Genomic DNA, 12,923 nt, shown 5'->3' with positions numbered 1-12,923 from the left:
TTTTGGGAGTGGTAGGGAAATGATAGTTTAAATTGCTAACACAATCATATGCAAGGCAGTAATTTTATTCTTACCTTGTAAACATTTTATTTTTCTCTGTACTTACTAAGCAACATGCTCTCAACCATATGATATACAGAATAATGAAATATTAGCTTGATTACGGGGGAAAAAAAAAACAAAAAAAAACACAGTAATTTATAATGCACACAACATGATAACAAAAATATAATTCATTATCTAATAGTTTTACTTATTTTGTAGTTTTCAATACAATCAGCTGAAAGTGAGAGATACAGTGAAAGTCATAACTGCCAACTGAAATGTGGCACTTTGGTATAATTCTTCAGGTTCTTAAAAAATACTTCTGGTATGTTCGGTTACGTACCAATAAAACACAATTTTGGGTATTCTTAGTCACTCTAAAATGTGCAGTTAACGACGACACTTAATTTAAGCACAAAGATGTTAAATGCTTGCAATTACAAAAATATAGAAAACTCACAACAACTATCTACAGCATACTTCATGAAATAAGCTTCATAAAATAAGCTTCAAAATGCAACTTATCAAACCAGTGATGATGCTTTTAATATCTAATAATTCCCAATGTATATCTCACTGCACTGAGAAAAAATTTAATAGCCTTAGGGAAATTTTGGAGCACTTACTGGTGCAACTATAAAAATTAAATGTATTTGTTAATAAATTTTATTGTGTACTCGGTGCTTCTTTTGCAGGTTCCTTTGATTTTGCTTTCTCGTCAAGGGATTTATTCCAACTTTCCAGACCTTTAGGAAGAGTAGTATCTTCATCGAAAGAGCCTGTTCCTTCAACAAACTCTTCATATGTCGACTTTTCCTGAAATGGCCTTTTCCCAAGAAGTTCAACCATATCTTCTCGACTTAAAATCTCTTTCTCCAATAGTCTAAGGGCAACCTAAAATCATAATAATACTGAATAAAGAATATTTCAGGTTTCTTAGCAATAATAATATGGATAAGGATATTCAACTTCATTATTACCAACATGGCAGTGGTTGGGCAGCACCCAACAGTTGCCTTTCAGAAATAATGTACCTGCATTACCCTTTAATTAATGATTAAAAATCTGCAATTATTTCTAGCTTCCTAAAAGTTGCAGAATAGATGTGAGGAAATTTGCCTTTGGCCAGCAAGTGATTGATTACTGGAACAAAACTTCCAGCTGTCATTATGGAAGTTGACAGCTTGAATAAATTCAATGAAGAACTGAACAAACTTTTGGAGCATTGGCTAGGTGAATGGAAAGTGTTGTTGGTTTAATATTTTTATTATTTTTTTGGCTGATGCTGTATAAGCTTGGTTTCTTGCATTTTATGCCACTACTATTGCTGATACTAATGTAGTGAAACCTTTGCTGCAATAGTTTCTGTTTATTTTTTTCTTATGGTTTTCACAGAGTAATTAAATGTGAATAGCTTTCAGGAACATACATTTGTTTGGTTGAAAAGTACCATAGGATTGACTTTGTTATGAAGTTTCGAAATCCGTGTTTGTTTAATATTCACTATTAATTGCCCATTCACTCACAGAAGTTAAAGTAAACATCTACATTAACACAGCAGTTCCTTTTGAAAATTTTTTTATTGTTCTGACGTAGTAAAAAAAAACAAACAGATATGCGACAGTACATTCATTAAAGATGGATGCTACTTTGTCAGAAGCAAGATAAGTGGGTATCACATGTTCCAAAAATATAGAAAATTTTTGTGTTGTGAGTGTGCCAAATTGGAAGTAAAGATTTCAAAAAATAAGAAAATTGAAGTGTAAAATTGCATGTAACATATATATTTATTTGTTTAATTGGGAGGTTTTCTAGAACAAGAGAAACTAAGACCAATTGTGCTTGTCAATTATGCAAATACAATCATTTTTCCTGAGCATATGTTAGAAATGTTCATATAAGTGAAACTGCTATGGAAAACTAAATAAAACAGTCAGATCTACTTTATCACTGAGAATATTCCTATCTGATTTTCATAAATGACATTGATGAAGGGACGATGTCAAAATTTGCAGAGATATAAAGACTGATAGAGTAACGATTAGTGCCAAGCAGCACTCCTTCACAATGACTTGAAAAGGCTTCAAGAATGGTCAGAAAAGTGGAGATATGTTTTAATGCAGCAACATGCAAGGTCTTACACATGGCGAATAGAACCTGAAAATAACTTATACAGTTGGTGGGGTTGAATTAAAAACAGCAGAGGGAGAAAGGGATCTGGGAGTTACTATACATGCAGATATAGTTTTCTGAGCAGTGTAAACAGGTGGCCAGGAAAGTCCATGGTGCTAAATTGATGATTTATTGAAGATTATCTTGTAGAGAGAGGAGGTCATAATCCCACTATATAAGGCAATTGCATTTGGAATACTGTGTCTAACTGTGGACACAATCTATAAAAGACACTAAGCTTCTTGAAAGGTCCAAAGACAGGTAACTCTCATACTGTTCGAATCTTGTCGCCATTGTTATAGTTATGCAGTGAGTAGCAGGAGAATTCTAATTATTTTAATTGTAGCAAACAGGTAGCTCTAAAGTTTGAATCACTTAGGTTGGCTCTAGTTGGATAATTCTGATATATATTATAATTAAAACCATAAACTTCATAGCACAGTATTTTTAATTATATTGAATTTTAACAAAAATCATGACTCAGACCAGAGCAGCAAACCTAGTGAGAGTGATGTGGCACTGCGGTGAACTGAAGGGGGTAGTTGTCCTCTGAATCATGGCCTTAAGAAATGCATGGCATTAGCAGAGACACATGATTCAAGAAAGCAAGCTAAAACAAGCTGATGAAAGAAAGCACTCCATTCACCACTCAATTCGTTCCAATTACCAGCTCAGCCTTAAATTTATTTAGGCTATCAACTTCAACAAAGGATGGAAGTCTGTTCCACCAATCAACTACCCACTGGCTAAAGGCAAGCTTCTGCAAATCTATCCTACAACTGTCTTTCCTCAATTTGAATTTATGTCCTCTCAAGGTGATTATTCTGAGCAAGAGGAAGGATCCCATCAACATTGAGCAGGCTCAAACCATTCAAATCTTTATACACCTAAATTAGATCACCTCGCAGGTGCCTAGTCTCCAAACATTGTAATCTGCAAAACTTAAGCCTTTCTTCGTAAGAGCAACCCTTTATTCCATTCATTAATCTCGTCGCCCTTCTCTGTACTCATTCCAACAGCTCTACATCCTTCTTAAAATGAGGCCCACAGAGCTGCATACAGTACACAAGGTATGGCCTAACCATTGCCTTATACAAGAGGATAATCACCTTCTTATCGCTGCTAGAAAAATTCCTGTATATTATTGACAAGACACCATGACCTTCCCTTGCAGATTGTCTGCCCTGTCAGAACACTTCATATCTGCCTGCACAATTACCCCCAAGTCCTTTTCATTCTCTACCACTGTCAGTGTACTACCACAGAGTTGATACGTTACTCTGGGGTTACTGCTTCCATATAATACTTTACATTTGTCACATCTCAGCCCATCTAGTCAACTTTGCTAGATCCTGTTGCTGTTGTTTGCAAGCTATTGGCGCAAGAGCAGCTTAGGCTATAATGCGCCTAGCCTAGGTAGGAGAGTTTTGTATATCAGCATTTTTTTTTTTTTTTTTTTTTTTTTTTAACTTTACTTGTGGTTTATGGCAGAACCAAGACTTTGCTATATATATTTGTGTAGTTTCTCTATAAAAGGTGTACTATTAATTTTATATGTTTTGAAAGTATCCAGTTAACTTAAGGAAGCAGAAAACTTCGGTTATATTTGGCCGGTCATCTAAAATTGTTTTAAGCATTAGATTGTTTTGTTTATTCATTATTGATTGAAAGGCTCTTTGACGTTCTCTATGAAATTTTGGACAGTTCACCATGAAGTGTTGTATAGTTAGCGGAACTTGACAGTTTTGGCATTGAGGGGGGTTTTCACCTCTGAGTAGATAACAGTGAGTCATATGTGTATGCCCGATTCGCAATCGAGCGAGGATCACTTCTTCTTGTCTATTCGATCGGAAGCTAGTAGGCCATGGTCGAAGTGTTTCTTTTATTAGGCGAAGTTTGTTGCTAGTCTGATCTAGCCAGTGTTTTTCCCATTGTTTTATACTACTTTGGTGGATCAAGGACTTGTAATCTGTATATGGAATTGTATGAAAGGCATAATCAGATGTGGAAGCTTCTTTTGCTGCTTTGTCTGCTCTTTCGTTTCCAGTTATTCCTGTGTGGCCTGGGATCCAGCAGATTCTGATATTGTGATTTGTTTGTAATACCTTTGATATTGAAATTTGGATATGTTGTAGGATTGGGTGTCCTTTGGTATTTGAGTTCTGCAAGGCAGTAACAGAGCTAAGTGAGTCCGTGAAAATAATGCTGTTTGCTATCTGTTTATGTTTGATTTGGTTTATAGCCATTGAAATGGCTTGTAATTCAGCAGTAAAAATACTGCATTCTTTTGGGAGTTGTTGGATGAAGGTACGATCCTCAAAATGAATTGCAGCGCCTACACAAGTCTCTGACTTAGACCCATCTGTATATATGCAGGTGTGATGTGGATATTGTTCTTTGTATGCTGCATATAACTGCTGGTAGTTTTGTCTGGATAGGGTGTTTTTCCCCCAGGTTTGAAAGTACATATCATATATGGGTTGAACTATGCACCATGGTGGAATGGTCTGTGTAATTACAGCAGCTACGTTGTCATAATCAAGTTCTCGGCTTAGTAGTAAATCTTTCAGACGGATGTTGGCAGGTCGATTCATCCGTGGATGGGCTTGGTATATGTTTTCCCAGTTATATGAAAACAGAAAATCTCTATTGGGATGATCACTGATAGATTTTATCTTGACGGCATAGTGCAATAACAAGTTCTGTCGTCTAAGCTCCAATGAAGGTTCATGGGCTTCTGCATAAAGGCTTGGTATAGGTGAAGTTCGAAAAGCGCCGAGTGCTATACGGAGTGCACTGTGGTGTATGGGGTCTAACCATCTCAAAGCACTTGGTTTAGCAGAGTCGTAAACAGCTGCTCCATAATCTAGTTTGGCACGAACTATAGATCGATAAAGTTTGAGAAGTGTACGTCGATCTGCTCCCCAAGTTGTTGCGGAAAGAACTTTGAGAATGTTTAATTTCTTTAAGCAAGAAAGCCGGAGTTGTTTAATGTGATCAAGGAATGTTAGTTTCTTATCCAAAAGAAGTCCTAAGAATCTTATGCTTGGTACTACTGGGATAATATGTCCGTCAAGTTTCAATTCAGGATCAGGGTGTAGGTTTCGTTTTCTACAGAAGTGTATGCACGCAGTTTTTTGTGTGGAAATCCGGAAGCCATTTGTTTGAGCCCATTTGCTTATTTTGTTTACTGTTCCTTGTAGCTGCCGTTCTATACTTCGCATATTCTGAGAGTGATATGAAATGCTGAAATCGTCAACGTATAAAGCTGCGTCAATGATTCTTGGAATTTGCTCGGTTATTGTATTTATTTTAATAGCGAACAGGGTCGTGCTAAGCACAGATCCTTGAGGCACTCCTTCTTCTTGGATGAAAACCTTTGAAAGGATTGTCTGCAGCCTAACTTGGAATGTCCTGTGTTGCAAGAAATTTTGGATATATATAGGGAGATGTCCACGTAAACCAAGGAGGTATAGGTTTTGAAGGATTCCATAACGCCATGCCGTATCGTAAGCTTTTTCTATATCAAATATATCAAAGCAGATCATGACGTGATGTTCCTTTCGGATGAAGGCATTCCGTATACTGTTTTCTAATTTTATAAGTAGGTCTAGTGTTGAGCGATTTTTCCTGAAACCATGCTGTGCTGAGTTGAGAAGATTATTACTGTTCAAATACCACATTAAACGAGCGTTGATGATTTTTTCCATAACTTTGCCTAGGCAACTTGTTAAAGCAATTGGACGGTAGTTGCGTGGATTAGAAAGATCCTTTCCCGGTTTTGGGAAGGCCAGAATTATTGCGTGATGCCAACTATCTGGAAACTGGTTTTCTAGAAAGATTTTGTTGAACAGTTCAAGTAATGCCATTTGGGATTGGTGGTCAAGTTCCTTTATCATCATGTAGTGAATTTGGTCTGGTCCTACAGCGCTTTGCTTTGTCTGCGACAGAGCTGTTCTTAATTCATGGAAAGTTAACGGAAGGTTGTACTGTTCGTCATTTCTTGTGGAAAAATTCAGTTTGTGTTTTTCTATTTTTGCCTTGTATATTTGAAAATTAGGAGTATATGATGTGGTTGCTGATATTTTGGCAAAGGTTTCGCCCAGTGCATTGGCTATTTCTGAAGGCTGTGCGGTGATTTGTCCATTCCAGTTTAGGATTGGAGGTGGATTAATCTGGTATCTGCCATTCATTTTGCTGATTTTATTCCAGACAGTTTGAGATGGTGTGGAACTTGTTAAAGTGGATGCAAATTTTATCCAGGATGCTTTGCTACTGGCTCTTCTAACATACCTGGCTCGCGCTCGTGCCTTTTTGAATATTACTAGGTTCTCTGTAGTGGGACATCTTCGGAAATTATTCCAGGTTTTATTCCTCTCTCTTTTAGCGTGTGAACATTCTTCATTCCACCATGGTTTTGGATGTGTTGGAAGGTGTGATGATGTTTTTGGAATAGCCTGCTCAGCAGCTTGGATTAGTTTATTTGTTACATATTGTACTGCTGCATCTAACGGTTTTTGCTTGATAATATCTGCATCTAATTTTACAATGGATTTATACTTTTCCCAATCCGCTTCATTTACTTTCCATTTGGGATTTCTACGTGACTGACATGTGGTTCCTGATATCATGGAAATGATTATTGGATAGTGATCGCTGCTGAGAGGATCTCTGTGTACAGACCAATCAAGTATTGGAAATAATGTTGGAGAGCATAATGATAGGTCGATAGCTGTGCTATTTCCCGATGGAAGACGCGTGTATGTATGTGTGCCATCATTCAACAGGGTTAAGTCATTCTGTTCTATCCATTTTTCGATCTGTTTTCCTCTCCGGTCTACGGCTGTGTTTCCCCACATAGGACTGTGTCCGTTGAGGTCTCCCAGTATACAGAAGGGTGGAGGTAACTGAGTTAATATATCTTCCAAGTCTTGTTGTTGTAATTCTTGGTTTGGGGGAACGTAAATTGTTATAATGGTTATGAGAGATTTAATGGCTATGCGTACTGCAACTGCCTCGAGGATTGTGTTTAGTGGAAGAACTTGGGAAGGAATATGCGAATTTACCAAAATTGCCACACCACCATGGGTCGTGCCGCCTGTTACTCTGTCTTTACGGTATGTGATATAGTTCTTTACTGTGGGAGAGTCTTGAGGTCTGAGATATGTTTCTTGCAGACAAAGACACAGCGGGGTATGCTGTGCAATCAGATCATATATATCATGTATATTATTGCGGAAACCTCTGCAGTTCCATTGGATTATAATCCCCATTATTTGGTTTTGGAGAAAGTGTCAGACTGTTTCTTAGCTGTTGTTTTAAGCTTTTCAAGTTTATGTTTTTCCTTTGGAAAATATGGTTTGCCGGTATCCATCTCTTCTTCCGCAAAAATCTCTAGTACTGATTCCTCTGCTTGATTGGTCAATTCTGTATCCATTTGTTCCGTTGGCTTCTGGCTTATGATATTACGTTTTTCTGTGGCTTTTGTTTCTGAGTGTTTTGCATTTGGAGGTACAGATAGTGGTGTGTTTGTGACTTTCTCTTTTTGTTTTGGCTGGGATGTGATAAGTAGACCTCGTGCCCAATCCGAAATAGACTTCTTTGGGGAAATCGTGAAATCTGTTTGCGTCTCTATTGTACGCCGATTCTTTATGACCTGTGCATAGGAAGGTCTGTTTAAAATAGTCGGGAGTACAGTTCTCTTAGCTTCTTGGTATGTGACTGAGTGTTCTACTTTATATCGTTGAATCTGCTTTTCCCTTTTCCAGAATTCGCAGTTCTTAGAATAGGCGGAATGATCCCCCTTACAATTTGGACATTTCGGTTGCTCGGCTGGACAGTTCTGATTGGTATGATCTTGAGATCCACAGTTGGAACAGATATGAACTCCACGGCATGCCATTTGTGAATGACCATACTTTTGGCATTTAAAGCAGCGGAGAGGATTTGGAATGTATGGTCTGATGTTACAATTTAGATATCCGGCCTTTACCGATGTAGGTGGTTTGGGAGTGTTAAAGGTCAGTATCAAATTTCTGGTTGGAGTAAGTATACCATCTCTAGTTACATTAATCCTTCGCACAGCAATGACACCTTGATCTTCTAGCTCATTTTTAATTTCTTCTTCTGAGACACTAATAAGGTCCCATTCAGAAATTACTCCTTTTGATGTATTTAGGCTGTTATGGGGAGAGACTGCTACTGGGATCCCTCCAAAAGTTCTCATCTGAAGAAGTCTTTCTGCATGTTTGGCACTGGCTGTCTCGACTAAAATGTCGCCTGATTTCAGTCTCTTGACATTTTTTGGTGTTCCAGCTACACTTTCTAGGCATTTTTGGATTACAAATGGCGACAGTTTTCCCAATGGCTGTTCTGATGTTGAATGAAGGACTAGAAAGGTAGGTGCGTGAAGCGTTGTTATGTCCTTTTTTTTGTCTTTTGGTAACGTTTGTCTCATTATCCTCATTTTTCCGACTCAAAGGAGACGGATCTTTGGGATCTGTGGTTGTGATATTTGGATCATTCATGTTTGCTCCTTTTAGCCCTGGGAGTGAGAGCTTTTCCTCCCAGGTTTCCGGCCCCGCCACGGGGAGGCAGGAGCGGTGCCACCTAGTGACCAAGCGGAAGTTGATTAGTAGTTAGTAGAACTAGGAAATAAATAAAAGAAAGGTGTCTTTCCTTTCTTAGGATTCTTTGTGCTGGTACTTTTCAGCAACTATATATATATGTACAATAGAGAATTTTCTTTAAACTCTATAAATATGTATCACTATCACTTTAGAAATCGCTTTATAATCGCAGAGATATCGCCTGATCACTAGAAACGCTTGGCACTCGGGGCCGATCCTGTTGCAGCAGCATACTGTCATTAACAACTCTGCCAACCTTTGTATTGTTTGCAAACTGGGATTGCAATATCATTTATAAATACAGAAAAAAACAATGGACTCAACACTGAACCCGGAGAGACTCCACTAATAACATTAGTCCATGAAGAGCAGTGTCCATTGATTACCACTCTCTGTCTTCTCCCACACAACCATCCCTTTATCCATAACAGAAATTTGCCTCCAATGCCGCACTGCTCCAACTTGTGCAGCAGTCTTCAATGTGCAACAGTATCAAAAGCCTTGTCTAAGATTCAAATATATGATATCAAAGTTATTCCCTACATCCAGTTGATTTGTGACCACATCATAGTATCCAATCAAATTGGTCAGACAAGACTTCCCCTTAACAAAACCATGTTGTGTCCGAGCTATAACTGAAGTCTTGTCTAGATGATCCTACGGTGCTTTAACCAGTGTCTCCATTAATTTTCCTGGAACAGAGAAAAACTAACAGGTCTATAATTACTTGTGTTGCTGCTTCCTTGTGAACTGCGGTCACATTTTTACACCTCCAGTCCATGGGTCCTCCCCTGAGTTCAAGGAAGCTCTCATAATTATGGCCAAGGGTTTGCTTACTTCCTTTGCTGCCTCCTTTCATATAACTGGATAGATCTCATCCACCCCAGGTGCCTTTCTTATGTTTATCTCCAGTCCATGGGTACCTCTCCTGATTCCAAGGAAGCTCTCATAATTATCGCCAAGGGTTTGCTTGCTTCCTTTGCTGCCTCCTTTAATATAACTGGATAGATAGCATCCACCTATCCAGTTATATTAAAGGAGGTGATCTGATAGAGGATTATCTCATCCTCTATCAGATCACCTCGCCGGTGCCTAATCTCCAGACACTGTAATTTGCAAAAGTTAAGCCTTTCCTAAGATCCAAAATACTTATTTAGTTTGTTAGCCACCTGAGAAGGATCATCAACAGTTGAACCATTGATATCCAGTGGACCAATCTGATTCATCCCCTTGCTTCTAGAGTTTACATAGGTAAAGAACTCTTTGCTGTTTTCTTTGCATCTTTTGCCAAAGATTTCTCATAATCTGCCTTTGCTTACCTAACCTTTGTGAGTTGGTTACAGCCCGGCTTCCATATCACCCATTAATTTATATGTATCCCATGCATTTTTCTTCTCTGCCACATATCTCATTAGTTCATCTGACATTCATTTAGACCTGAACCTTGAACAACATTTCTTAGATGGTATGTAAAGCCTAGTAGCTTCCAAGATAAATTCTATAAATGCCTTCCATTTTGAATTTGCTGTTGGTAACATCATCAGTTGGTCCCACCATATAGAATTTAAATACTGTCGCAGACCACCGTAGTCACCTTTACGAAAGCGAAAACACTTCCCATTATCCCTGATTGGTAATTACATTAGCATTAGTAGAGGCATACGATGCAAGAAAGCAAGGTTATGCAGCAGCAGCAGCAAAAAAAAAAAAAAAAAAACCCCTTCCACTTCACCCCTCCGTTTGTTCGAAATACCTGTCCGGCTTAGCCTTAAATTTCTATAGGCTATCAACTTCCACAACAAGGGATGGAAGTCTGTTCCACCAACCAACTACCCGCTGGCTAAAGGCAAATTTCGGCTCATCTTTCCTCCATCTCAATTTATGCCCTCTCAGGTGATTATTCTGAGCAAGAGGAAGAATGCCGTCGGCATTGAGCATGCTCAAACCATTCACGGCTTTATACACCTCTATCAGATCACCTCGCCCGTGCCTAGCCTCCAGACACTGTAATTTGCAAAACTTATAAGCCTTTCTTCGTAAGAGCAACCCTTTGTTCCATTCACTAATTTTGTTGCCCTTCTCTGTACTCGTTCCAGCAGCTCTACATCCTTCTTGAAATGAAGCCTCCACGCCTGTATACAGTACTGAAAGTGTGGCCTTATACAAAGGAATAATCACCTCCCTATACCTGCTAGAAAAATTCCTGTATATCATTGACAAGAAACCATGAGCTACTCTTGCAGCCAGTCTACACTGCTCACAGAACTTCATATCTGCCTGCACAATTACCCCAAGGTCCTTTTCATTCTCTACCACTGTCACAGTAGTACCACAGATTTGATACATTGCCCTGGGGTTGCTGTTTGCCATATATAGTATTTTACATTTGTCAATATTAAACTTCATTTGCCACCTCTCAGCAAATCTGCTCAACCTTTCCACATCATGTTGCATTAGCATAGCGTCACTAGTGTCCTGTACAACCCTGCCAACCTTTGTATTGTCCGCAAACTCAGACATTAAGCTTGATTTACCATCATCAATATTATTTATAAATACAGAAAACAATGGACTCAACACTGAACCCTGACTCCACTAATAACTTTAGTCCACAATGAGCAGTGTCCATTGATTAGCACTCTATGTCTTCTCCCTCTCAACCACCCCTTTATCCATAGCAGTAATTTTCCTCCAATACCACATGCTCCAATTTGTGCAGCAGTCTTCCATGTGCAACAATATCAAAAGCCTTTCTAAGATCCAAATATATATGATATCAAAGTTATTCCCTGCATCCAGTTTTTTTGTGACTGCATCATAGTATCCAATCAAATTGGTCAGGCAAGACTTTCCCTTAACAAACCGTACGAGCCCGTGACCCCCAAATACGGAGGATGCGGAAAGGTCAGGAAATGACGACCGCATATCCCTGGAGCAATGTGGCCTTAGTTGCTAATGCTCCTAAAAACCAAATAACAACAACAACTTTAACAAACCCATGCTGTGTCCGAGCTATAACTGAAGTCTTGTCTAGATGACCCTGCAGTGCATCTTTAACCAGTGCCTCCATTAATTTTCCTGGAACAGAAGTTAAACTCACAGGTCTATAATTACTTGTGTCAGCCTTTGATCCTCCTTTGTGAATTGGGGTCACATTTGCACATCTCCAGTCTATGGGTACCTCCCCTGGGTCCAAGGAAGCTCTCATAATTATGGCTAAGGGTTTGCTTACTTCCTTTGCTGCCTCCTTTAATATAACTGTATAGATCCCATCCACCCCAGGTGCCTTTCTTGTGTTTATCTTCAACAATTTCTCCTCCACTTTACTCTCAGTTATTACAAGATTATCTAGCTTACTGCCACAGTTGAATACACCTCTGGCATTCCACTCGCTGAATAACTGCTCATGTGTGAATGTCGATGCAAAATATTCATTTAGTTTGTTAGCTACCTGAGCAGGATCATCAACAGTTGAACCATCGATATCAAGTGAACTAATCTGATTTATCCCCTTCCTTCTAGGGTTTACATAAGTAAAGAACTCATTGCTCTTTTTTATTTGCATCATTTGCCAAAGATTTCTTGTAATCTGCATTTGCCTGCCTAACCTCCTTTGTAACTTGGTTACAGATTAACTTATATCTGTCATAGGCTTCTGTGTCACATATTAATTTACATGTATCCCATGCATATTTCTTCTCTGCCATATGTCTCACTAGTTCATCTGACATCAATTTAGGCCTAAACCTTGAACAATATTTCTTAGTTGGTATGTAAAGCCTAGTAGCTTCCAAGATAAGTTCTTTGAATGCTTCCCATTTTGAATTTGCTGTTGGTAACATCATCAGTTGTTCCCACTGTATTGAATTTAAACACTGTCTCAGACCACTGTAGTCGCCTTTACGAAAGTAAAAACATTCCCCTTTACCCCTGATGGTAGTTACCTCTTTGTGTAAATCCCACTTCAGCACACTGTGATCACTGCCTCCTAGTGGTTCCTTTATCTGCAGATTCTTAATGCATGAAGAATCACTACTGATAATCAAATCAAGAGTATTACGCCCTCTAGTTGCCTCC

The 12,923-nt window shown here is 38.7% G+C and overlaps 1 protein-coding gene across 2 annotated transcripts in view; it reads right to left on the bottom strand.

The window, feature by feature from the left end:
* Positions 1-232: 232 nt before the first annotated feature.
* Positions 233-12,923, bottom strand: part of Afg3l2 (AFG3 like matrix AAA peptidase subunit 2) — a 641,759-nt gene continuing 629,068 nt past the window's right edge. For both annotated transcript variants that reach the window (XM_090383564.1, XM_090383565.1), the window contains one exon: positions 233-939. In XM_090383564.1, the coding sequence (XP_090239690.1) occupies positions 712-939 (228 nt within the window). In that variant the 3' untranslated portion in view covers positions 233-711. The remainder of the gene's footprint in view (positions 940-12,923) is intronic.

This window comes from Mastigoproctus giganteus, chromosome 10, assembly GCF_048544385.1.
Source record: "Mastigoproctus giganteus isolate SK-2022 chromosome 10, ASM4854438v1, whole genome shotgun sequence".
NCBI classification, from domain to species: Eukaryota; Metazoa; Arthropoda; class Arachnida; order Uropygi; family Thelyphonidae; genus Mastigoproctus; species Mastigoproctus giganteus.
This window is presented reverse-complemented; position numbering and strand designations above follow the sequence as displayed.